We start from the raw sequence: 26,095 nt of genomic DNA, 5'->3' as shown, positions 1-26,095 counted from the left end.
CACAAGGAGCTGACTGTGCCTCACCTTGAGGTCCATACTGCCCCCCCTGGGGTCCATAGCTTCCCATGGAGTTCTGCTGGTAGGGCCCCATGCCAGCGTGCATCTGTGCTCCCGAGGACTGCCGAGGAGATAAGGCTGAGCCAGGCTGGGCTGAGCTGTACTGGGGCATCTGAGGATTCCTCTGCATGTAACCTGGTCACCCAGAGAGTGGAGCAGACAATCATTAGTGCAAAGTACCCAGAGGTGCCACTGGACACGTTCTTAGGTCACAGCAACCCCTGGGTCATACTAACAGAACCCTTCCAGCAGCAGTCTGGCCAGAGCTCCAGCAGCTGCTGTGAAGAAGCTAGTGCTAGCTGCTGAGATAACAGATCCAATTTCCTGTTTTAACCAGAAAAAAAAACCAGCCAGCTTCATGTCACAGAAGCAGGCAGCACAGCTCTGCAAACCCTAGGGGCTTCTTCTCCTACTGGGGTTGTTTGGTTGCTTACTCAGTGACAACTTTTAGCTGTGAGGGCTGGAACCTTTCCTGCATTTTCCCCCACATTGATCCCATTCTCTCAGGGGGAAAAGGACACAGCACTGTTGTGAGCATCCCTCGTTTTGAAGCTCAAAAGTTATGGACCTTGGACCACAACATTCAGAGAAGAGCTTGTTAAAAGCCAGAGAAAACATCTCAGAAGCCAAACCACCAGGCTCAGATGGAGCATCGAGAGGCCAAACCACCACCAAGAGCTGAATTCACTGCAGGGTGTCTGAACATTTGCAGCTTATAAACCTGGGGCAGCTTTTCAAGGCTATCTCACCATGGAATCCATGTCACCAGGCCAGGTGAGTTTTAGTTACACAGCCAGCTTTACAATTAAAGCTTTTATCTCATGTCACACACCTCGATCTTGGGCTATGCTTGACTGGTTCATGGAAGGATGCATGATAGTGTCCGACTGGCCGCTGGGCGGTCGGGGTGGCATCTGATTGCCTGCACCACAAACAAGAGAGTGGTTAATGACACAACTTGCACACCACAAACCCCAGGAGGCAGGAGTATTCAACGCCAGAAGGACAGCTTCAGGAGGAGGTTGTGTTAGCCACAGTGAGGAAAAACAAGAGGCAGATCAGTCACCATAACCCAGCGAAATGACACTGCTTGCCTCCAGCCCTCCCACCCAGCTCAGACACTGGAAATGAGCTCACAGGACCTCAAACCACACAGCACTGGCACTGGCCAGCTCCTCCCCACTGGCCATGGCCATTCATCCCCAGCTGCAGGAGGCAGCCCCACCAAAAGGTCAGCATGTGCCAAGCAGCCTCACCTGGAACTGCAGCAGGTGAAAGTGGACCAGAGCGGGACTGAGCAACACTAGCTGGAGATCCAACTGGGGATGGGGAGGGTCCTCTGATGCCTGGCAGGTGAGGAGAGGTATGTGGAGAGAAAGGAGACTGAGCTGGGTTACTCTGCTCTCCTTGACTGCTGGAAATCCCTGATGTGCTTACTCCAGGACTCAGGGCTCCTTCTGTACCCATGGGCAGATCATCTATTGAACCAGACAGGTCCTGCAACACACAGAGAAACAGATCAGACAAGAATAAAACAGACATGGGGCTGTTCCCTCACACCCTCTGGGGCAGCTCTTCCTTTGCCACTCTACAAACAGAAACCAGACAGCTCTGCTCACACCATCATCATCAGTAACAAAGGTGGCTGCAGACCCAGGCAGCTGCCAAGCTGCCTTATCCTGCTGCCTGCTCTGAACCCACGAGGGCCCCTATCTGGCTTGCTCAGTGCTTGCAGGTGGTCCCAACAACTGGCAAATTCTCCTGCTTGCTGCTTCTGCTTCAGTTTAGAGGTGAGAAAGTAAAGAGTGCATTCACAACACACCTAAGACTGCAAGCAGAGGAGACAGTCCATGTGTAATGGTTTGGAAGAGAAGTGTGGCTCAGCCTCAAAGACAGCAGCTCCTGCCTCACCATAATTAATTCATAAACCTCGTGTGAGCTGGGAAACTGCTCACTTGAGATGGATAAAAACAAAGTAAACAGAGAGTGAAAAGAAACCCAGAGAATACTCTTCAGGGTTCCCACTTTCTGTTCTTCAAAGACAGCAAAAAATCAGCCTGGGAAGTTCAGCTTTTCTTGAAGGCACAGCTAGAAATCCCCCTTCCTGCTGCATGCATCCAGCCTGGAGCGGAAAAGCACCAAAAGCCTAAGCAAGGTGAAACCTCCAATTGCCAGAGCAGTGACTGCACAGCAAAAGCACCAAGAATCAGCTGGCAAGGCTGAAAAATGGGCACAGTTTCAAGGGGATGATGTGCAGAGCCACCAGGCTCCACTGCCCCAGCTAACAACCTGCACCAGGTCCTCAGGCTTGGCCTGCAGCACATGAGCAAGAAACAGTCCAAGAGAGGCTAAGTGGTGGCAGACCTGAACAGAAAGCTGGGATGTTGTAACTCTGCCAGGGAAAAACCTCTGCCAAGGATTCAGAGGATCACAACAGGTGCAGAAGTGGTAGACCAGAGCTCACCAGGACCTCACCTGTCCTTTGTCAGTCTTTCAGAGCAATCAGCCCTGGCTCAGAGCTGTTCCAGCCTGAGCCCTGGAGGCATCTCAGATCAGCTCTCTCTGCACAGAGCTCAGGTGGCCAGCATCAGAGCCAGCCTCATTTCAAACACCACCAAGAAGGGCTGAGCCAACTGGTAACTGCCTTGGACCCCCTGGTCTCATTTGCACAGACTGGGGGTGGATGCTGCCTGCTGCAGCAGCACTTCAGGTAACACTTGCCCAGCTCCATGCTCTGTAGGACCTCACACACAGGCACTGCCAACTCAGCCTGCAGAAGCAAGCAGGAGCCCTACCACTGCACCACCCCTGTGGGCCAGGTGATGTGGGACAGGGGAGAAGGCTCTGACAACCCCCCCCATCACCTGAGCTGGAGAGCCACATGCCACCACCTCCCAGCAAGTGGAAAACTGGGACTGACAGAAGCACAAAACCCAAGCTGGGAGACACCCAACCACCTCAGCACACTCGTTGGACAGACAGTGAGAGGCAGGAGGACAAAGGTGAGAGCTGGGCACCAGCTGCACCACATTCAGCTGCCTGCTGCATTAGGCCAATCTTGGCTGCTTGAACAGTGGAATTTGAGCAAAAGGCAAATGCTGCACTTGAGCAGAAAGCAGCAGTCACTTGGGGGGGTGACTGAGTGTCCTTCCTCCCATTACTGCTTCTGTCTCAGAGATCATTTCCTGCACCACAGTCTCAGAGGTATATTTGTTTACTGCTGAAGTATTCCCTTCCTGAGGAACAAAAACAACAAAAAAAGAGCTTTGGTTTACTTCACTGAAAGCTAAAAAAAAAAATGCAGAAAAAGCCTAAAAATAGTTGCTGAGGGCTCCTGCAATGTTCAGTGCCTCCCTGGTGCAACACCAAAGGCATTGCTGCTTTATGCAGGTTCTTGGGCTTTTTCCCCAGGACAACTTTGACAAACTCCAATTCCTCCTGCAGAAACCATCTGAGACAGGTGTGAAGAGGCAGTAGCTCCAAGATCTTGCATTGAAAGGCAGCAACCAACATAACCAAGAGCAGAACACTCTCCTCCCTGAGACTCACTGCAGCTGACTTCAGCCACCAGTCCAAGATTCACATCTAGAGTGCCCCCTGAGACAATGAAGGGATCAGAATGTCCAGAAGCCAGCTCAGTCCACCCCAAAGCTGGATGTCAGTGCTGCTGTTTCACAGAACCACAGAGTGGTAGAGCTGGAAGAGACCTCTGGAGATCATCCAGTCCAAGGCCCCTGCCAGAGCAGGGTCACCCAGGGCAGGTCACCCAGGAAAGCCTCCAGGGAAGCAAGCTCCACAACCTCTCTGGGCAGCCTGCCCCAAGGCTCTGTCACCTTCACAGACCTTATTTCCCTTAAAATGCATGAAAGTACTTCCAGTTTGAATCATCAAATGCATGCAAACACTGGGTTTGCATCATCACTGAAATGAAGTTGGAGACTAAAACCCTTTGCAGCTTAAAATCCACCCCCACCAAGAGCACTTCAGACCAGTTTAACCTCCAGAGCAGAGGGGCAGAGCCTGCAGCTGCTCAGGGGAGAGATTTTTTTAGGCTCAGAGGAAAAAACATTTTACAAATGGACACCTGAGACAAAATCCTGGCACAAAAGGACAAACACAGAGCAAGTATGGAGGGTGAAAGGCGGAAGCCTCCTGCTGTTCAGAGCTATGTGTGACAACCTCCCTCAAGAGGCAAGGGAAGTTTGCCTCCTGGCTCTGAGGAGGTCACTCTCTGCTCCAAGCAATATTCACACATGAGCTGGGCAGACTGGGAGGACCTGGCTTGGTAAGGGCAGGCAGGAAAATCTCTGCAAGATGGAAAACGAAGCAAGGTTAAAACGTGTTTGAAAATTAACTCCTGAGGAACTCGATAAGGATCTCTGAAGCTGGCGTCTTCGACCTTGCCTAGGTAGGCATCAGAGCTCAGCTTAAGTGCTGAGAGTCATTTACAAACATTCAGTTTTAATTAAGCAGGTTAATGCAGAACTGCTTGGGCCATGAGCACCAGGGCCCCTCTGCATTGCTGGCATACCAGCAGGGACCTCACATACAGCAAGAGCAGCCTTCAAGCTAGAAGCTGTGGAGCAGCCTCTCAGATCATCAGCTGAAATCTGTTAAAAGTGGATTTCCTCTCAACCTTTCTTGGGTGTCAGGACATGAACTGGAACAGGACCATAAAAATCCAGTAACTCAGCAAGTGACTTTCACCTCCAAGTTTATGAATCCCTGCAGCTCCCCAGCAGATGAACACTGCCAGCAGAGCAGCATTTCCTGAGCAGGTTCTTCAGTAGGACTAAGTTCCTCAGAAGGGAGACTCCTGCAAGGGGAAGGATGAGAGGCAGGGACTGGAATGCCTAAGTGCAAGCAGCTGATCAGCAAGGAGGGAGCTGCTCTCCACCCGTTTTCTCAGGATGCCAACCATCAAGGCACAGTGGGGGGTTGGCTTTTCTTAACCAGACCCAAGGACACCCTCCAGCTCTGGTGTCTCAGCTACCTGAGTGCACCACAAACTAGGGCGAAAGGAAATCTCTCAGTCCCTCTCCAGCCCACCTTCAGGGCAGCCCCAGCAGGGATGCCTTTAAAAAACAGAAACCCTCCTTGAAATAATGGAGACCTGCTGGCGTCGGCAGGCTCTGGAGCAAGCCCAAGAGGAGAGGGTCAGGGAGGTTTCGTTTGCCTCCCGCAGAGCATCAGGAGGAGACCTGGAAAGCCATGAGAAGGGCTCTCCCCTTCCCTCCTCCCACGAGCACAGCCAATGGAGCTGAGACAGGAGGTGAGGCTTGACAGCAGCAACTCTGCCAACTCGAAGGAAACGTCAGGGTCTGGAGAATTTCCTCACGTGTTCCCAATGTGTTTTTTATGCCTTTTATTGCTCATCTGCCATGCAGATCAAAAACGCTGGAGGGATTCCAACTATTTCACACAGAATCTCACACTCCAGGCTGGCTGCAGCCCCAAAGCCTGAGTTTCTTCCCTTGAAATAGTGCCCAGTGTTATTTTGGGCTGTGACCTGATAGCGGAAGCCCGCGGGGACCCCAGGACCGTACCGGCTCCAGCTGCGCCTGGCAGGCCCCAGCCCTCGCCGGTGCCAGTGGCGCTGACAAACAAGGACTCAGCAGCTAACACCTTCTCCTCTTCACACCACAACAAAACCATGCCTGAAATCACAGGATCTGGTACCCAAAGGAGCGGGGCAGGGGAGTTCATCTGTCTCAGGGAAAGGGCTGCAAGTCCTGGCATGACCGACGCAAGGCAGCCGGAGCAGGGAGACTTGTGAGGAGAGCAAGGATCTGATACAAACTCATTTGTTAAACAAACAGATGAAACAAGAAGAAACACTGAAGATCAAGGTAACAAAACGCCAGAGGAGAAGAGATCCAAGCCTCCACTCTGGCCCATCCCACTGATCTGGAAGAGCAGGAAGACTGACCAGAAAGCAAACTGATCTCACCGGGCACCGCTGCCTTCCCCTGCCTCTGCCCTGCCCATCCCCAACCTGAAGTGCATGTGAGAAGTGTGGGGGAAGAGGGAAGGAGCAGAGGCTGTAATGATTGCAGGCATTATCAGATCACCAGATAGCACTCAAGGAAATTATGATCTGGAGCCAAGCATGTGGTGGAGCTTGTAAGTTCTGGAGGGGCAGTGGTTTCCATGAAGATGCTTCTGAGTAAGACCAGAGAACAATGGCTAAACTTATTCCCTGAAAGGGGAAAAGCCTCTTCACTGCCCCTAAAAGGGTTTCTGTTACAATTTCATTTTCCCCTGCAGTTCCTTCTCAAGAACTATCAACACTTTTAAAATCATGAGCTTGTCCTTCCCTTCCCCTTTATTTCTACACCCAAAATACCTCAGTGCTCTCCATCACCAGAGTCACACAGCTGACTGGCAGCCCAGGATCTGTCTGCTACTCCCTGCAGCTGCATTTCCCAACTTCTGCTTCACAGAGCACTCTGTCTCCTACCACAGTGGCCCAAAGACCTTGGTGTGCTCCATTTACACCACCAATCACACACCCACAGCACATCCATCACACCTGGCAAAGCTGGCTTGAGATTTCCACAGATGAGAAGTGTCTGGAGAGGGCTCTGCTACCACCTTCCTACCTACTGTATTGCCTCTGCCAGTTTGTTTTTTCCAGGAGAAACCAGAAGCTGGAGCTGGGGAACACAAGTTAAGCTACAGGAGATACCCAGTTGATACTTTCCCTTTACAACCTGCTGTCTCCAAGGTTTTTTCTTGCTGGTGAGAGTTAGAATGGAGTTTTCCAGTTCCATTCTTGGTGCCCACATGGAATGGAGAAGAGACCAAGAGCAGGAGGAATGATGTGTGCAGAATGTCTCTCCAGTGAAACCTCTCACCACATCTACAACACTTCTGGAATGGAAAGTGAAGTCAAAGATGCTGTCAACACTCTTCCTGTGTGCTCTGCAGGAGGCCTGGGGTGCAACTCAAAAATGCCTCTTTCTAAGCTGCCACTTTGCCTGTCAATGGTTTTGTTCCACACACCTGCAGGAAGCACCTCCATCCTCATTCTCAAGCTACCCAGGATGACCAAAGAGTCCTCAAATATCACCAAGGCCTAGCAACATGAGGCCTTGCCCACACACAGCTTTCCTCCATTGCCACACAGCTCTCAGGTGCTGAGAGGTTTGGGTTTAGATGACTTTGTCCTGGCATCAGAACTGGGGAATACACAGGAGGAAGGGCACTGCCACACCAGCATGAGCTGCCCTGAACACTTCAGTGCTCCAGGAGAGCTTTTTTAATTCATGGCCTCATCTCTTCCAACGTCCTTCAAAATGGGACAAGATCAGAAAACAAAGGAATTGAACTGTGCAATGAAATCCCTGGGCTTGGCGCTTTGGAAGCTCAAGCTCTGATCTGAGCAAGGCCCACATGTGAGCAGCTAGGAAGTAGACTCAGTTCTGAGGTTCTCCAGCAAGCTCTTCTGAGAAAAAAAAAAAAAAGAACCTGCTTACAAACCCAGGAGTGCACAAACCCTTCCAGTCCTATTCCAGCAGGCTGCTTACTCACCCAAGCAGTCCTCACACAAAGGAAACAAGTGCTGGACTTTTACTGCTTCAGGGGAAAGCCACCTGCCCACTAAAACAAACACCAGGCAGGTAACCCTAGCAAGGCTCCAGCCTCTGCTAGACTCCATGTTCCCTTCCCAGCAGTTGAAGCTCCTCTCAGGCATCAGCACCAACAATTACAAACCTAAGATGGGGACTAGAACATGCAAGAGAGATTTGTGTGGTTTCTTTGCTCAAAAGAAAGCAGCTGAAAAGCTCAATTCTTCCAGGCTGGCTTTAGACAAACTGGTGGAAGCTGCTGGCTGTAGCTGCACTGCAGGGAAAAAAAAAGAGCATTTGGAAAGGAGGCTGTCAGGAGGAGGGGCTCGGTGTCACAGGCGCAGTTCTACTCCGATGGCAAAAATAAAGCTGCTGTTCTAATCCACCTCAGCAAATGTAGGTGAGCCTGGGTGCCTGGCAGAAAGCAGGGACACACAAGACATAAAACCAGGAGGGAGGATGGGAGAGGGAAGTGCTGCTGGCTTTACTACATTCCTGCAAGGGGAGAGCTGGCAGAGCAGCCAGCGCCGCTCCCGCAGCAGCCATTGATTCCTCAGAGGTCGATACTCCACTCCCACGGATCTGCTCGGCAGCAGCTTTAATCACATCTCCTGCTCCTGCCCTCTGCCACCCCTCCTCTCTCCCCATCCAAATAAAATTAAAATAAAAATAAAATACCAGGGAGGTAGAGGGTGGGGCCTTCCCTTCCCTCCCCCTCAGCAGATTTCATGTTCTCCATCTTTGGAGAGCAGAGAGCCAAACGCTGGAGTTGCAGCACAAAGTGGAGCAGGAGGAACCATGCTTCCCCCAGCCCTGGCAGGCCAGCAGAACCTGGGGTGCTGAGCTCTTCTGCAGGGCCCTGGGAAACACAGCAGCAAAACTCTCCAGCAGAGTTTTCATTTAACCCTTTGGAGCCCAGCTGGGCTGTTGGTTGGACTGGAGGATCTCAGAGAGCTTTTCCAACCCAAACCACTCTGTGCCACTATGACCACAGATTGCAGCCCCTTTTATTTAAAGAGCTTTTGTTTCCTTTCCAGAGGTTTTTAAGTATTCTCCATCAGTCTGAAGACAAACCCCAGATCCTATAAAACATTGAATCACCTAAGAGGCAAGAGGCTCCCCTCTCCCTGACAGCCATAAGGATGTTCCAGTTCCCCAGCAGTGCTTTCTCTGGAAGGCACTTTCCAGTCTCTGATGTGTTGAGTTCAGACTCCAAAAGCATTTAGTCATCTCAGCATGTGATTGTGCCACCATGCCAACCACACCAGCTAGGGTGGGCAAAGCAACACAGCCAAAGCAGGAGTCTGAAATAATTTCAGATCCAAGACCCCTGGCTCAGGCCAAAACTTTGCATTTTCAACACAGCTCCATGTTTAGTGCTGCTATTGGCCTCTCTGGAATGGCTCAGAAGGACAAAATCAACTCCTAAAGAAGTGGAAGGAAAGAAGATCCTAGGAGAGAAGGGAGGAAATCTTCCTTCCAAGATTTCCCAGGTATCAGGGTTTGCCAATCTGATGAGCCTGGCAGTGCTCTGGCTGGGAAAAGCTGCTGCAGAGCCAGCTGGCAGCTCCTCCCCCAGATCCCTTCTTCCTGTGGGGAGGCAGCGACAGAACCATGGCTGAGCCCCCCCCCCCTCGGCACTGCCAGCTGGGGCACCTCTGGAGAAACCACCTCCAGCCAGGACCTACCTGCAGTGCTGCACCCAGGGGCTGCTCACCTGGATGGGACTCACCTGGAAACTGAAGCACATTTGGAAAGAATGGAGGGAATTCTGCCCTGGCCCTGGCTGGGAGCAATGAGCCTGCATGGGGAGAGGTGACATAACCATGGAAACCTGGCCCGGGCCAGATGCTGACGCAGGCCGTGTGCCACCCTCGGGGTCAGGGTGACAGAGCAGGCAATTCCTAGAGATGTCACTTCCCCTCCTTTCAGGATATTCAACCTTCTTTTTTTTTTATTTAATAAAAGGTTTCTCTTTTCCTGGGTAAAACCTTGATTTAAAAACACAATTCCACAACAACTCCTGCAGTTACCAGGCCATAGTTGAAATCCCAGCACAAGGCTGGCACCCATCAGGGTGCAGCCACAAGCCCATGGCAGCAGCACGGCTGAGCCCTGGGCCCCTGCCCTGCCCCACATCTGAGCACCGCGTCGGAAGAGTTTCTCCACAGACAAGTCTCTCCAGCAGGTCAAAGGGACATGAAGGGGACAAGGACTCCTGTACAGTGAAAGCTGAGGTGTGGCAGTGTCCAAGGGGCCTGCAGTGCTCTCAGCCAAACTCAAACTCCTTCATCTGTCCCTGTGACCACTGCACACAGACCAAGGTCACAACATGGACCCCCCTCCTCTGCATGGTGTGGGACCTCTGGCAGGTCTCAGTTGTGATGGAAAGGGCAGAGGAGCCAAAGATTCACAGAATTATTTGGTTTGGAAGAGACCCTTAAAGCTCTACCAGCCCAGGTTGCTCAAGGCCTTGAACACCTCCAGGGAGGAGGCATCCACAACCTCCCTGGGCAACCTGTTCCAGTGCCTCCCCACCCTTGCTGTCAAGAATTTCTTCGTAATCTCAATCTTCCCTCCTCAAGCTTCAATCCATTCCCCCTCTCCTATCCCCACAAGCCCTTGTCCAAAGTGCCTTCCTGGCTCTCCCTTTCAGGAGGAGGCTCTAGCAGTCTGCTGGCAGACTAGCAAGAGGCTTCTGCACCTTTCAAAGGGTCTCCAATGACACCAAGCCAGCAAGCACAGGGAAGTGAACTCCTCAGCTCCCTGCCCTGCAGCAGCAAGGCTCTGGGAAGCGCTCTGGGGAGCATGGGGTCACCTCTCTGCGTTTGGCTGGGATGGGGAGGCCAGGACAGGGGCACTGGGACAGGGCAGGGGGCTACTGTTTGGGCTCCAAGAGCAGAGCTGGTCAGCCCACAGCACTTTCCTGATGACCACTGACCAGCTCCTGGCCCCAGCCCAACAGGACACCAGCTTCTTTTCTCCCCAGTCAGCTGCCAGCTCTCCCTGCCACCTGCCTCCCCAGCTCCTCTTTCCCTGGGGTCTGTAACCAAAGCCCTGCGGAGAAGCAGTGCGGCCGGGGGCTAGGGCAGTGTGCTCGGCGTGCAGGCAGGAAGCAGAGCTGAGCTGAGCTGCTCCCGACCAGAATAGCAACAGGAAACGAGGCCGGCAGCGAGCAGGGTGCAGGCTCCAGCCTAGCTGCAGCAGCGGCAGAGGCTCGGGAGGGCCTCGCTGCTCGTGGGGAAGGCAGAGGGCTCCGGGGTGATGCAGCCTGCGTGGGGAGTTTCCTCCCAAGCACCAGGCTAGATTAACTCTGCTGCAACCCGGAGGAAGGGCTGGGAGGAGGGAAAATTGCCACATGGACAAAATGCTGAGCAGCCCTGGGAAGCAGGTCAGAGGCGTGAAGCACAGCATCAGAAAATGGTTTGGGCTGGAAGGGGCCTTCAAGATCATCTGGTTCTGACCTCTCCCACACCACATGGGCAGCTGGAAGATTCGAGTAGCTCTGTGAGCTGCACCCAACACTCTCCACCATTAGCAAAATCAAAAAGACATTGACAGAAAGGCAGAGCCCTCTCGAGAAGCCACAGAGCAATGATGGCCATGATCACCCACGGGAAAAAGCTGAGGCAGAGGAGCCTTGGCCAGGCAATAAAACCCTTTCAGCTCCCTTCTATCACCACAGCTTGGGACAAACCCACCAGAACTTAGGACTTCAGATCAGCACAAACTGGAATGCAGCATCTCTCCATTACCTGTGTTTCAGGCACTGGGCTCCTCAGGGCAAGCCTCCAGGTGCTGGAGTGTTTATCTGCATAGCCACTGCGATGCCCAAGCAGCACAGCATGCAGCTCCCCTGCTTTGAAATGCATACATCACTAATCCCTCTCTTAAGGCAAGCAATAAGCCAAGCTCAAAAGGCCAAACACAAACCAAACAGGAGCAGGAAGTGCCATATGGAGACAGAATAAAGAAAGGAGAGCTTGCGGTGCCCAGTAGATTCAACTGCAGAAAGTTCTCTTCCTGTTCTCCCTCCACAAAAATTGCCAAAATGATTAATTTTAAGCTGCAAGAATTTTTAAGGAAGCCTTCATTTCCTGGGCTGCACCTCCCTCCTCATCCACAGCAGCTCTGAGACAGATTTTTGCTGCTTTTCAGCCTGTTGCATTGATTATTTTCAGGTCAGAGGATGCAGCTGACAGAGCTCAACTCAATCCCACTTCAGGCACCAATGACCGCTCTGTAAGAGGGGAGAAGCCAAGTAGTGCTTCCCTGATGACCTCCAGCACCCACATCCCTTCCTTCCCTGAGAAAGGAAGAGGTAACCGAAGGAGGAGACCCCACAGCTGCTGGGGGATATTCACAGAAAGGCTCTTTCTGCACACGCCAAATCCCTGCAGCCTCATTCCTCTCCCTCCTCCACAAAAATCTGATTTTGCTAACTCTGTGCTGCAGAGCCCCACGACCAGAACACACGTTCCAGAGTTAAAGATGGAGCAGGAATCTGTTTTTAGCTGCTTAGATTCCTCTCTGCCACTGACAAGACACTTGTCAGAAGGGAAAAAAATCCGAGATGAACCAAAACGAAACGCAGCTGAATAAGCAAAACAGGTTTCCAATAGTGCAAAACACTGAGATCAGAACAACTCCCACAGCAAACCAAGATAAAAATAAGCTGCCCAGGACAGGGATTTCTCCCTCAGGCTGCACATTACACTGACCCAAACAAACTAAGGACAGTCTGGGGTGGGAAATCTGAAACTTCTGCCCCAGTTTGCTCCACTCCCTGGAGCAACCCAGCACACAACCTTCCTATTTCAGGACCTCCCAAACCTTTCTGTCCTTCTACTTCAGGCAGGAGTCTCACCCTTTGCAGAACCTTTTGTACCAAAGCAGTGCTGGAAACAACATTGCCCTCACAGAACTTTGGAGTTCCACAGATAGCAAAGCCTCCCTGAAGACATCCCAGCAGGTCCAGTGAAAAGCAAGTACAAGCCAGCATGCACTGGTACCAGCTCAGTTCTGCTTTATAAATGGCTTTTGGGACCAGCCTGGAAGGCCTAACACCACAGATACCAACTTCTATGGCTGGGAAAGTACAAACAGCCTGGTGTTTGGCAACCACCACCTCAGTGCTCTGCTCCTCATCCAACCCAAAGACATCAGGAACTCACATTCAGCTCCTCCAAGGCAGCCCACAGGACACACTGGGGCAAGATGTGTTGCATAGAATCACAGAATGGCTTGGGTTGGAAGGCACCTCAGAGATCATCTACTCCATGGGCAGGGACACCTCCTAACCACATTCGGTTGCTCAGAGCCTCATCCAGCCTGGCCTTGCTGCATGTTCTATAGCAAAACAAAAAACTCCTCCCCACAAACCCTAGACTCCAGAGAGCTTTGCAGCAGAACTGATTTGCAATCCAAACCCAAACAGGTGACATCCCAGCACCCTCCTGGCTTCTCCTCTACTTGTTCCCAGCACCTTCCACATCTGAGCAGAAGGTAATTAACAGCTGGAAACATCTGACTCCTACAGACTCAGAATCCAAGCCTCAAAAGGTAAAGGCACTGAATAAACTGCACACAACTTGCCAGGAAAAATTCTTTGCTAAGGAGAAGAGCAGAGGGAATCTCCTGGGAGGAGCAGGTTTGTACTAAGGATCCCTTGCTCCTCTATTACAGCCAGCCACAGAAGGCTGCACTTCACTTCTCCCATACACAGCAATCTGAGTTTAGTTTAGCTGCAGTCCTGACAGAGACTCCCTAGGGAAGCAGCAAATCCTTCAGAGAAAGTCTTCTCCTAGACTGGAGAAAGCCAGCAGCAGGCAGGACCCTGGCAGGGACGCATCACTCACGGAGGATCAGTGAGCCCAGGTCAGCATCCTCCTCCTCCTCCAAAACACAGCACCTCACCATCCTCAGGAAGAGAACAATAAACCAGGGCCCCAGCCAGAGCAGGCTACAGCAGAAGCTGAAAGGGAAGAGCAGACACTTTGGTGCCTACAGGTGGGTGGACAAAGCATTAAACGAAGCAGGAATCTGAATCTTCTGCTGTTCAAAGTTTGAATGTGGAAAATTCATCAGGAAAAAGTTTAGTCAGCGACACAAAAAAAAAAAAAAAAATATCCTTCTTGGGAAGATATCTTGGAAGGTTCCAGGAACATCAGTGTGACATCTGCCAGGCAAAGCCACAGGAGTTGAACAACTGAACAACATCACCAGCTAGGGGATCACCACCTCCTGACATGGCAAGCAATATCCTCCCCCTCTGCTGCTCAGAATTCCAACATCACAGCTGATGCACAACATTCATGTGCAAGGCCAAAGCCTTGAGAAGGCTCTGGGAGCATAAATCCAACGCTTCCTAGGAAGCTAAAGAGCAGGAAGATCCTTCTCCTGCTGGAGCTGCTCTGTTTAATTAAAGATGATGCATGGCACCATTGGCACCGATTCCAAGCTACCCAGTGAGCTGTGCCACAGTGCCCACTGAGGCTTGGCAAAGGGCTCACAACTCCACAAAGAATTAAACCACCACAAACCACACTTCTGTTAAGTGATACAGAACCAAGCAGGCATCCAGGAGTCCTCCCAACCAGGAGAAGACTTTCTAAACCAGGCAGAGCTGCCTTCCAGTAGCTGAAGGGATCCTCCAGGAAGGCTGCAGAGGGGCTCTTCCTGAGGGCGTCTGGAGACAGGACAAGGGGGAATGGTTTGAGGCTGAGGCAGAGCAGGGTTAGACTGGAACTGAGGAAGAAGTTCTTCAGTAGGAGGGTGGTGAGACTCTGGAACCTTGTTGTGGATGCCTCCTGCCTGGGGGTATTCAAGGCCAGGCTGGATGAGGCCTTGAGCAGCTGAGTTGAGTCGAGAGGTGTCCCTGCCCAAGGCAGGGAGGTTGGAGCAGATGATCTCTGAGGTCCCTTCCAAGCTCAGCCATTCTAGGATTCCATGATTTAACCCTTTTCAGCTGGATCCCACTCCCTGGCCCCTAGGTCCCTTCACTCACAGCAGAGCTGAATCTCTTTTGCTTTAACTGCTTGGCAAAAGGCGAAACTTGAAAGGGGCCAAATACATTTAACCACAAGGTATAAAACAAACTCCCACGTGGTGCTGAGAAGGAGCTACTTCTGCTAAGCAGAGCAACTAATTCCTATAATCTGAGTCAGAGGGAGCTGATTGGTAGGATTCATGGAGGCTCCATCAACAAGGGCACGGAGCAGGACTTCCCACCGTTCCCAGCTACAGCAATTGCTTCAATTACTTCCCTGCCTTCACTTTCCCTCCATTCTTTACCAGCAGATGGGTCACATGGAAGAACTTGTGGAGAAGCAGAGTGGAAAGAAACATGCTATTTAAAAGGATTTCCCCCCACCCAGGCCTCAGAACAAATTAAATCTTTGTAATCAGGGTCCAAAAGGAAGGGGAAAAAAAAATCTATTTAAAAAGGTGAAAATAAAAGATAGGAAGAAAAAGGAGCAACCCACAACTGTTCCCACTAGGTGGTCAGGACTAGAATCATTTGGTGTTTTGGGTGACAATTTGTCCCCACCATTCAAAAGGATTATTTCAAGGGGCTCACAACAAAGCTGTTCTCATTGCTGAGAGCAAAAATAACTTTGCTCCATGCACAGCTCACTCTCCCCTGACCAATGCAGCTGCAGCTTAGAAGCCTGACTTAGCCAAGTGGCTAAATGGAAGACTTAAATGGCTAAATGAAAACAATAAACTCTCACTCACTTCCTACTGCTTACAACCAAACGGAGCAGCAAAATCAAGAACCCAGCATCTCAAACCTTTCCCTCCAGGTCAGGCCCAGACTAACTTGTGCCAACTAAACTTTTAAACCTTCTCCATTTTCCTGATGAAGTTTTAACCCAAAGTTAAAACTATTCTGGTCCCAAACCTGCTGGAACTAATCTCACACCCAACTGCTTCCTGTACATGGAGCAAACAGATTTAGAATGCTAAAGAAAATACAATTCTCCATCTGTCAAGGAAGGAGCTGTCTGTGAGTGATCTTCCTCACTCCAGGTGCTAATAAACTTGACTTCTGCACCAACTGTTCAGTCAAACTGGACCAAAGAAGCTCAAATCAGCAGCAGAAGGATCCAACAACTCAGAAAGCAAACTGTGCTGCCACTCTGCTACCAGCAGAGCAGCACTGGGCTGGAGGAACAAGAAAGTCAAATAAAAATGAGAGACCTTCTCCTGAAGGTCAGGGTCTGCTCTGCCAGCAACTTCAGGCACTGCAAACAGAAAGCTCAACAAGAAAAGAAATCTTTTAGCCAGAACCTGCAAACCAGAGCACCTAGGGTTAAACTTGACTCTCAAATCCATTACTTTTGTAAATTACATTTAATCTCCAGTGGGAAGCCAGAAGCTAATGACTTCGTAAAAAAGCACAGGCAGCCTCCATCACTCCCATTTCCATGTGGAATACAACCAGTGCTAATTTCTCCTGCTGTGCTTCTGATTGCCCTCACCCCATTCCCCTCCAGAGCAGCTCAGCACTCACCGGCAGGCTAGAAGGTCTGGACTGAAGATTCAGGTTCAGATCTTCTTGCCCTTTACTGGAAGCCATTGAGGGAGCAGATGATGCCTGGGACCCAAATGAGTCTTGAGATAACTCCTGAAACACCAAAAAAACACCAAAGAAAACCACAAATGGGAATACAGAAAAGGCTTTGCTGGGATCACTCTGCTGCATTCTCATGTGGTGGAGGAATTCTGTGTGCTGGGTGACATGTGGCCACAACAGGAAACAAGGGAGCAAAGCGTTCGAGCCAGCAGGAGGACACTCACTGCCCAACCCAACTGCTGCTCAGAGGTGGGAGCTCAAGTCTAAAACCATGCAAGAATTCTCTGCCTTTCTCCTGTTAGAGATCCTGAAGAGCAGAGACTGTCCTGGGAGACTGCTCACTTAGCTTCTTGATCTTGTAACATCTCAGGCCAGCTCTAAGTCCTTCATTACACCAACAGGGCAGGTCCGTTAAAATCCTTAACTTCTCCAAAGCTGCCTTTGATGCACTGCAATGGCTGCTGAAAGGTCCCAGCTAGCTTTTCACACAGCTATTAAAATATCATTAAGCCTTGCTGAAAATAAATCAGAGAATCATTACGGACTGGTTTGGGTTGGAAGAGACCTTAAAGATCAGCCAGCTCCAACTCCCTGCAGTGAGCAGGGACGGCTCCTACCAGCCCAGGTTGCTCAAAGCCTCATCCAAGCTGGCTTTCCACACTTCCAGGCTTGGAGTCTCCACAGCTTCTCTGGACAACCTGTTCCAGAGCCTCACCACCCTCCTGGGGAAGAATTTTTTCCTAATGTCTCATCTCCACCCATTCTGAAGCCATCACCTCCTATCCTGTCACTTTGGCCTTTACAGAAAGTCTGTTTCAGACATTAGAAGGAAACCAACACAATGCCTAAGAAAAAATAAATGAATTTGCTTCATGGTGTTAGCTTCAGTTCCAGGCCCTTGCTGCTTGATTCCTCCTCCCTAAAGCCATGTTCACATTTAAGAGCAAACTCTTCCGTCACCATCTGTGTCACTCTGCAAACTCTCTTCTGCTGTGGTACTGAGCCAAGGAGCTCTAGAGACCACCTGGAGAACCTCCACAGACCACAGCAGGAGAACCATTCCACTAAGAAATCCTTTAGGTTGGCACTGCCTTGCAGTGGCACTGCTGTCACACTGTGACCTTCAGACCTGTAGTGGGAGCCTGGCTTAGCCTCCCATCACCACCACAGAGGTCACAGAATGCTTCTGGTTGGAAAAGACCTTTAAGATCACTGAGTCCAACCACTCTCTGCACCAAGGCTGGTGCTAACCCATGGCCCTCAGCACCACATCTCTGCCTCTTTTACTCTGCCTGGCTCAGAGATGTGCATGAAGGGGAGGTGCATCTCACACCACAGGCTCCTGTGCCCTCTGTGCACTTCAGGCACTTCCAGATCACATTCTGAGGGCAAAGCCAACTTCCACCAGGCCAGAAAAGCTCTGGTCCTCCCTGTGGGCTGTTGGGGTGAAACAGAGATGCCTGGGCTGGGACACGCCTGAGAGAGCTACAGGTCTGGCCACAGCAGCCAGCACAGCACATCTGGCACCACCAGCAGCTCACTGGTGTGCTGCTCAACCAGCTGCTGTGCACAGAGGAGAGGATTTGCCCAAATCCCTCTCCCAAAGAAGGAAAGCGAGCAGCAGGTGACCCACCTGAGGAGGGGGGAAGCGCTGCTGGGAGTAGGCAGCCTGCTGCTGCTGCGGCTGCGCCGGGGGGTAGGAGGAGGGCTGCTGGGAGAGCGCCGCGGGAGCTGCCTGCGGCTGCTGCTGCTGGTAGGGAGACTGCGCCTGCTGCTGCGAGTAGGGGGCCTGGCTCTGTTGGTGCTGCTGGGCTGTGGGCTGCTGCTGAGCGTATGGAGTTGGGGACTGCTGATGGGGTGGCTGGGACTGCTGCTGGGAATAGGCAGGCTGCGACGTCTGAAGCTGTGGAGCTTGAGACTGAGGCTGTTGCTGCTGCTGATATGAAGGCTGAGAGTGAGGGGTCTGGGATGGAGGCTGCTGAGAGTATGGAGGCTGCTGCTGGGGATGAGGGCTCTGCTGGTTGTAGTATGGGGTCTGGCTTTGCTGCCCATATGCACTGGGGCCTTGCTGTCCATAGGGAGGAATCTGTGGGAGAAGAGGAGAGAGAGCAGTTAGGGAGGTGTTTTACACACACACAAAGGTTCTGCTCAGCAAAATAAAAAAATCAGAGACCTGTGTAAAGTAGTTAACTGGGAATGCGCTGGAAATGCCACTGCCTAGGTGCTTCCCAGACCACAGCACGAGTCACCTGTGCAGGACATTTCTCTTGGTAGGAACAGAATTTTCATGGACATCATCACTAAGGTTTTAGGGATCCCTGTCTGACCTGCCTTCAGTGACAGGGACACTGAGAGGGAAGGCTGCTTGCTCCAAAAAAAGCCTTTTGAACCCTGCAAACAGTCCAGCAGGAGCCACTGGACCATGCAAAGAGCCCAAACTGACCTGAAGTCATTTCTTCTGCAAAGCAGAGCTGTGTCTTTACTAGAACACAGTGGAAGGAACATCTTAGCCCTCCTTGCTGCTTATTTTTCCCTTGAGTCAGTGCTCTGCCATTGCCTCTCTTGGAAGCAGGGATTCCACAGATCCTCGATCCCACCTGGATCCACAGAGCCTGAAGAAACTCCATTTTACTGAAGCAGCTGCCTGCAGGCTGGCTGAAGGTGGTCCCACACTTTGTGGCTCCTCTGCCTGCCCCTGCTGTAAACAGAGACCACAGAGGCTTGGGTGTTCTACCTGCTGTGCATATGAGATGCTGCCCAGTGTACTTTGCGTCCTGCTTTGCATTCCCATGGGATATCTCTGAGGAGTTTGTGGCCCATATGGCTGTACTGGATAGCCATGTCCTTGCTGGGGCCCTGCCTGAGGTCCCTGTTGCTGAGTGTAAGGGTTGTTTCCTCCATAGGGCTGAGGTCTCATCTTCCCCATCTGATCCATTGGGCTTGAAGGCTGCAAAGCAAGTGGAGAGACATGAGGTCCACTCAGCTACACAGAGGAACCATTCCCAACTCCCCCAGAACCCCAGCAGAAACATCAACAGGTGCAGAGAAGCAGAAGCTCTTTTGCCTCTCCTCAGGTGCTACATTCTCCAGATCCCTTCTGCATTCCAGCAGGATTCCTACTGCTCTCTCCAACCTCCAGACACTTCACAAAGCACAACCCCAACCAGAAGCTGTCATTCCGTGCTGCCAGGACTCCCGTGGCCAGAGAACAGCAAAGGAGGGGAGAAGGATCATTAAGAAAGATTAATTATCAGTTTAAGTGGCAGTTTGACATCTAGATCCTCCACAACCAGGTAAATCCAGGCTGCAGATTTCCATATTCACAAGCAGCCCTGCTCCTAGCACATGGAACAAGGCTCCCAAAACACCATGGGCTGTGCACTTACACTTCTGCATCTCAATTAATCCACACTGATGTGGGAGCAGCGCTGGGCACTGCTGCTGACACTCACAACATCCAAGGCTGCAGCTCCCTTCAGTTTTTGCATGTATTTATTTTGTTTTTAAGGTCTGCTTTGTGCCTCCTGCCTTTTGCAGAATGAAGGTTGCCAAATCAAAATTCTTCAAAGGCACACATAGGGGGGAAAAAATAAAGAAAGAAATCTGTCAGCCTTGAAAAGCAGATCCCTGAGTTTTAGAGCAGACATGATGAGCTGAGTGAATAAATGCAACCTTCCCAGCATCTCCTCAGCTGGACTACCCCTGCCTGGGGACACCACATCAGAGCAGTCTCTCCAGTTTCCTGAAAAGAGCAAGCACCTCAGAAGGCAACCTCCAACCTAGGCAGCCTCAGCAGCCCATCCCCACCCCAAAGCAGGACTCTCTTGCTGTAGTGACTTCTAAATGAATGCTTCCCAGGCCCAGTCCTTAACCTCCATCACTTGGGTTGAATGAGAATCGTTCCCTGATCTCCTGATGACCTAACTAATACCGGTGAGATGTTTTCCACCAGATCTCCATGACAATGGCCTCTCTACCATACCATTCCTTCCTGCCACTAGCCCTAGGGTGGTATTTCTACAGATCCACCCTCTCTCTCTGGCTGAGATCAGGTGCTTGAGGAGTGGCACTGCAGGCCTGCACAAGCCAACATCCCACAGATCCCACTGGGAACCCCAAAGAATCCCAGAGAGCAGAGCAGTGTTTCAGTTATGTTTGCAGAATCCACCCTTCCTGGGAGAAAAAAAAAAAAATTTGTGCAGTATGCTCCACTTCAGCAAATCCTGCCCCAGCAGCCAGCACAGCTTGAAGTCCCAACACAGCCCCTGAGAACATTTGTCTGACCAGCTGTCTGCTGCAGCTTGCCTGCCAGCAGCCAGCCCATGCCAAGCAGGGGGAAGCTGGGGAGCAGTGGGGACTTCATGGTGGTCCTGTGGGGCAACAGGAGCTGGGCCATGGCAGGGAGTTGAAAGAAGACAGCAGGGACAGCACCCCCCCGGCGTTGGTAAGGAAGGGTTACCAGGCAGCTCCAACTGGGCTCCCTTAGACAAACTTCACCTTATGAAGAGCCCAGCACAGAGGGGCTGGAAGGGACCTCTGGAGCTCACCCAGTCCTGTCCCCCTGCTCCAGCAGGGAACCCACAGCAGCTTGCCCAGGAGCACAGCGGCCAGGGGGATTGGAATCCCTCCAGAGAAGGAGACTCCACAACCTCTCTGGGCCTGTTCCAGGGTTCCAGCACCCTTAGAGGAAAGGTTTTCCTTAACTTGCACCAAGATGGCACAGATCAGCTAAGAACCAGGGCCAGGTCCCCTCCACCACTGCAATTCAGCCCTGCAGTGAAGCTGTTCACAGCTGGCCAGGTGTGAGGCACCAGTGGGCTGCTCCCTAGCAGGGCAGGTTCTAGCTGCCCTGCCATGCTCAGCTGTGCTGCATGTTCCTGTTTCCATCCACACTGACACTAAAAAAGTGAGGTGGTGTGGCTCACGTTCAAGCCCCCTCAGATGCTGCCATAGATAGAGGCTGCAGGAGGCTAATACAGGCAGAGACTGCAGGCCCTCAGCAGAGGAAGCCCAGAGAAGCCCCAGAGCCCTGCCTGCACCCCCACAGCCCACGTCATGCACCCCAGGAAGTTTCCATTCAGGGGCTGGTTTGCTGGCTGCAGTCTGAACCCTCAGAGCTTCAGAGGCTTCCTTCCTGAATGGCAGCACCCACATGGAGCTCTCCTACACCCTCAGGGCTGCAAATTGTGTTTACATCTTTCCAGCAATCATCCCTAATGCTTCCAGGAGTCTTGCCCCGTGGGTATCACCTTAGACTGGGGACATCTTTTCCCTCCCCACATTTCTTCTTTGGCACAGAAATGGTGCCACCAGGAGTGCTTCCCAGCCCCTAGCTTCTGGAAAGTCAAAGCCCTCTCTCATCCCCTCTCAAGCACACAACTCCTTCTTCTACCTGATCAAGACATCCAAGGTCAGACTGGATGTGGCTCTGGACAGCCTGATCTAGTTGAAGCTGTCCCTTTTGAGGGTCCCTTCCAACATGTGCAATCTGTGAATCTGTGAAACCTGGGTTCCTGAGGTGGCATTTCAGTATCTTGTTACTTTCTTCCTCCTGGTCTTTTCCTCACCTTCTCAGCCCACTAGCAAGGGCAGCTTCTCAACCACCCTCCCTGACCAGATGCCTGGGGTTTTGTTTTTCACAGCCCTCCACATGCTGCCTCCTCTGCACAGATTTGTCCTGCCTGTGGCCACCCCCAAAGCCAACCATATCTTCAGGAAGGACAGAAACAAAGTGGAGATCCACTCCTCTGTGACTCCTACAGGAAGGGTTACAACTCTTCAAAACTTCATGAAACATTTGGAACTGATTAAGCACCCAGAAACAAAAAAAAAAAAAAAAAAGAGAAAGAAAAAGGCCCAAACACCACCCCCAAACTTACTGCCAGGAGGTGACCAAGTGGTCACCTTGACTGCTCAGAGGAAGAGTACAGGAGGTGCCTCCACACCATGCAGCTCTCAGCTGTCACTCTTTCACAAGGCCCTAGCACACTGAGGATGCTAAAAACAAACCTGAAGATCATCACTGCAAATTACAGCCTCACAGATAACATTCTGTAAACAGCAGGCACGTAAATGCCAATTAATCTCTAATGAAGATACGATTTCCTACAGGCACTCCTGCCTCCTTGCAAGCCAACAGCCTAATTCCTGCTCCCTGGGGCTGTCCTGGACATCTCAAACACTTCAAGGCATTGCTTCTCCCTTTCAAATCTCCCACTGAGGAGCCACATCTCTGGTGCTGAGGGAGCTGTGACTGCTCTTGTCTTAGCAGCACTGCTCTAGCTCAAAGGGGCTACCACCAGGAAGTCCACTCCAATCTCCCACCTCCCCCCTTTCAGGTTATTTAACTCCACGTGCCTCAAGAAAAGAGCAGTCAAGTTAAAAGGCAGCAAGGCAGGGATGGAGCCAGGAGCTGGGCTGAAGGCTGTGGGGAGAGCAGAGGTGCACAGGAGGCAGGGAAGCGACGCTGGCTCCGGCTTGCTCACAAGAACACTTCAGGATAAATAAGGAAATACCAAAGCCTGCCTGCAAAAGGCTGGAGATTCTTCTGTGGGCTGACAGATGGGAAATCCTTTCAATAGGAAACCACAGGAGTAGATTACTGTGATTACACTTCAAAAGCAAAGGCCCTGCCACAGAGAGACATAATTGAGAGAAAGTGTTGCTCCTTGATCACTGAAGTCCAGACCCCCTGCTTCCACATCCTTGCATTCATAGAAATTGCCTCTATTCTCCCTTCAGGCTCTGTCTTTCTGCTGGTTTAGAACACTGCCAAGTATCCAAACTTGGCCAAACAGAGTCCTGTCACCAGGCAAAACTTCCTAAAGCAGTTATTTGGTGGGGGGTGTGTAATGGAAGTGACCCCAAGCCAATGCTCCAGAGGAACTGCTGAGCTTTCAAGAAAATTCAAAGGGATTTCCAGACGCAGAGCAAGCCCAAAGCCAGCTCAACCTGCAGGGTTCAGAAGCTCCCCAAAGCAGAGTGTAAAGGATGACAGACCCCTAAAAGCAAACAGCACTTGGAACCCCAGCTAGGCTGCACAGCACCACCACTGTCCCTGACCAACAAAGCTGCCAAGCAGAGGAGAGGATTCCACAAACTTCCTTGCAGCTTTTGTCCAGCAGAAGAGAAAGTTGGCCTCTTGAACAAAGAGTTTGGTTGCATTGGAGGGGACTTGTTTCATGGTCCCTGCAGGAAAATGAGTAAGGGGAAGAGGCAAATCCCACACTGGAAGCAGAAGCCAAACCCTCTGCAGCTGCACTGAGAACTGTAACTCTGCCTGTCCCCAGCCACCTCACATTTATCACAGAGGGAGGATCATCATTTGCTGACCCCTCCAGTCTCACACCAGCATCATTCCATCACTGGCCACAACTGTTTCCCTCAGCCACCCCCGCCAGGAGAAAAAAAAAAAAAAAAAAAAAAAAAAACCAAACAAAAAAAACCCCACAACCCACAAAAAAAACCCCACAAACCAGAAAGGCCAAAGAGATAACCAAAACAAGCCTTGAGTTCTCACCTTGGAGCTGAAATCCTTTCCTGAGCAGATTTGTTGTCCATTTTCTCGTGCTCAAAAATAATAAAAAGCATTCCTGGCCGTTTAACTGAGAGAAGCCCTAATTGATTCCCACAGTAATTAACCTGCATTTTACCTCAGAGAGTGGTAGTTAAGGAAGCCGGCACTGCTATTTATAACTCATCTCAAATTGAGGGCAGACTGCCTAAAATCTAACACATCCCAGCTGTACTCCTGTTTGAACTGGGGCCAAGGGAATTTTTTAAAGCAATCTTGGCACCGAATGAATGACACCAACAGGCTGAGCTCGTGTGGTTGTGTTGTGGTGACGTAGCCGCGGAGGTGGAAGGGGAAGGGGGGGGCGGCACGCCGCGATCCCTCTCTTCCCAGGCCGCCTCACCGCGCACGGTCCGGGCCCGGGGCCGCCGCCGGAGCCGCCCCCCGAGAAGCCGAGGCAGGAAGAGGCTTTTCCTGTGGCACGCCTGGGAGCGCCGAGCACATGGCTAATCTGCATAGAGGCAAAGCCGCACCGCCGCTGCCAGCGAGGTTACTGCTCCTAATCTCTGGCCGTGGCTCTGGCTGCCTGCGAGGACCTGGACCCGCGCCTGCTAACCCAGAAAGAGCAGGGAACCGATGGTCAGAGACCCCGGCAGCGAGAGCCCCGGGCCAAGCCGGGCCGGGCCGTGCCGTGCCGAGCCGAGCCGAGCCGGATGGCCCCGGCCAGCACCGCCATTGTCTGCCCGCCCGCGGCCCACAGAGAGCGGCGCTGGCCGGCCCCGGGAGCCCGGACACAGGCGGCAGCTGCTCCCCGGCCACCGAACCCTCAAGCTAAGGCAGTGACTTTTTACAAGAGCTTGTAGAGATGAGAGGGGAATGGATTGGAGCCTGAGCAGGGCGGATTGAGGCTGGAAATGAGGAAGAAATTCCTGAGGCTGTGGTGCTTCCTCCATGAAGGTGTTCAGGGCCAGGCTGGATGAGGCCTGGAGCGACCTGGGCTGGTGGAGGTGTCCCTGCCAGCAGCAGCAAAAGCTTAACCTGCTGGTGACACCCGAAGCAGCTCACTGCAAGGACCTGGGCTCCAAATCAGCAACTTTCCTTGCCCCTTTGCCAGCACTTCCCACCCTGCTGAGGGACACCACCCCTGTCAGGGCAGGCAGCAGAACCTCCATGTGAGACTCATGGCAAATGGAGAACCACTCAGGGAAAATACTTTGTCTTGATCACAAAGCAGCCAAGAGCCTTTAACTGAACACTGTAAAAGGCCACCCCAGCCAGAGGGGAGAGGCTGCCCTGGCTTTTGACACTTCCACCATGTTCCACATCCTCTGGAGCCCCCAAGAGCTCGGGCTGCCACGAGACACCAAGGCTGGGCCAGGTTTTGGAGGTCCCAACACTATTAACACACCACATCCACACTGCCTCCAGGGACAAGGGCTTTGACCTTCCACCTCTAAACCCTCTCCCTAGATTAAATCTCTGCCCTATTTTCACATTCAAAGTGTACTGCAAGAGCTACGCTGCCTGCAGCATCCAGGCAGTAGGGCTATGGTCAAGACAAAACTCAGCTCTCCAGACACTCACCATCAGCAGGCTGTAATAGACATGGCACTGCCTGCCCAAGCAGTGCCAGTACCTGGGATGCAGAGGATACATCCTGAACAGGAGCTGCCACCAAGGCTCCCAGCACCAGCACCACCACCACCAGCTGGGCTGCACCGGTTCACACCAACTGCAAGGCTGAGGCAGTTGAGTCACCTGCAGCATCTCCCAGCCATGGCAACGCTGTGACATCAGCGAGGGAACACCACCACAGCAACCAGTGGGCAGCGCCAGGTGCTGCAGCAAGCCCTGCTCCAGCCACAGGTCACTCTCCTGCCTCAAGCTGGCACTTCAGACACTTCAGTCCTGTTTGTACTCCTCAAACTCCATGCACAAGTGACTCCAATTCCTCCGTAGCCAGCCTAGGGAGTTCAAGCTGAGAAATGAGCTCCAGCTCACAACTGTTCCCCTTGGAGAGCAAACAAGCTTCGTCTTCCAGTGAGGAACTCTTTCATCTGATCTATTTAAGGTGCAACTGCCTGGGCTAAGGTCAATATCCCAGCCTGAACTCTCTGCCTTTTATAGCCTTCTGAAGGGCCAGTGCACTGGGTCACACTTCATTGCCTCTCTTCCTGTGGAGGTCTGCTTTGAAAGAGATGGAAGAGGCTGAGGGGAAATTAAAATTAAGATAAAAAGATCCTCCTGTAGTGAGTGAAGATGGCCCCAAAAGATAAAACACCTTGAAGCCCCCTGGTAAACACTGCACTGAAGCCTGGACACAGGCAGCAAGTTTTGCCAAGAATGGCAGCAATCTTCACTTCCTTTTTCTCCTTC

The 26,095-nt window shown here is 51.8% G+C and overlaps 1 protein-coding gene across 2 annotated transcripts in view; it reads right to left on the bottom strand.

Moving 5' to 3' along the window:
• Window positions 1-26,095, bottom strand: part of ARID1A (AT-rich interaction domain 1A) — a 57,449-nt gene that overhangs the window by 13,980 nt on the left and 17,374 nt on the right. For both annotated transcript variants that reach the window (XM_054395485.1, XM_054395487.1), the window contains exons 2-7: window positions 18,941-19,153; window positions 17,840-18,292; window positions 16,144-16,257; window positions 1,314-1,554; window positions 890-979; window positions 25-192 (exon numbers count right to left, since the gene is read on the bottom strand). In XM_054395485.1, coding sequence (XP_054251460.1) covers window positions 25-192; window positions 890-979; window positions 1,314-1,554; window positions 16,144-16,257; window positions 17,840-18,292; window positions 18,941-19,153 — 1,279 coding nt within the window. The remainder of the gene's footprint in view (window positions 1-24; window positions 193-889; window positions 980-1,313; window positions 1,555-16,143; window positions 16,258-17,839; window positions 18,293-18,940; window positions 19,154-26,095) is intronic.

Source organism: Indicator indicator, chromosome 33, assembly GCF_027791375.1.
Source record: "Indicator indicator isolate 239-I01 chromosome 33, UM_Iind_1.1, whole genome shotgun sequence".
NCBI classification, from domain to species: domain Eukaryota; kingdom Metazoa; phylum Chordata; class Aves; order Piciformes; family Indicatoridae; genus Indicator; species Indicator indicator.
Note: the sequence above shows the minus strand (reverse complement) of the source record. Positions and strands in the feature narration are given on the sequence as shown.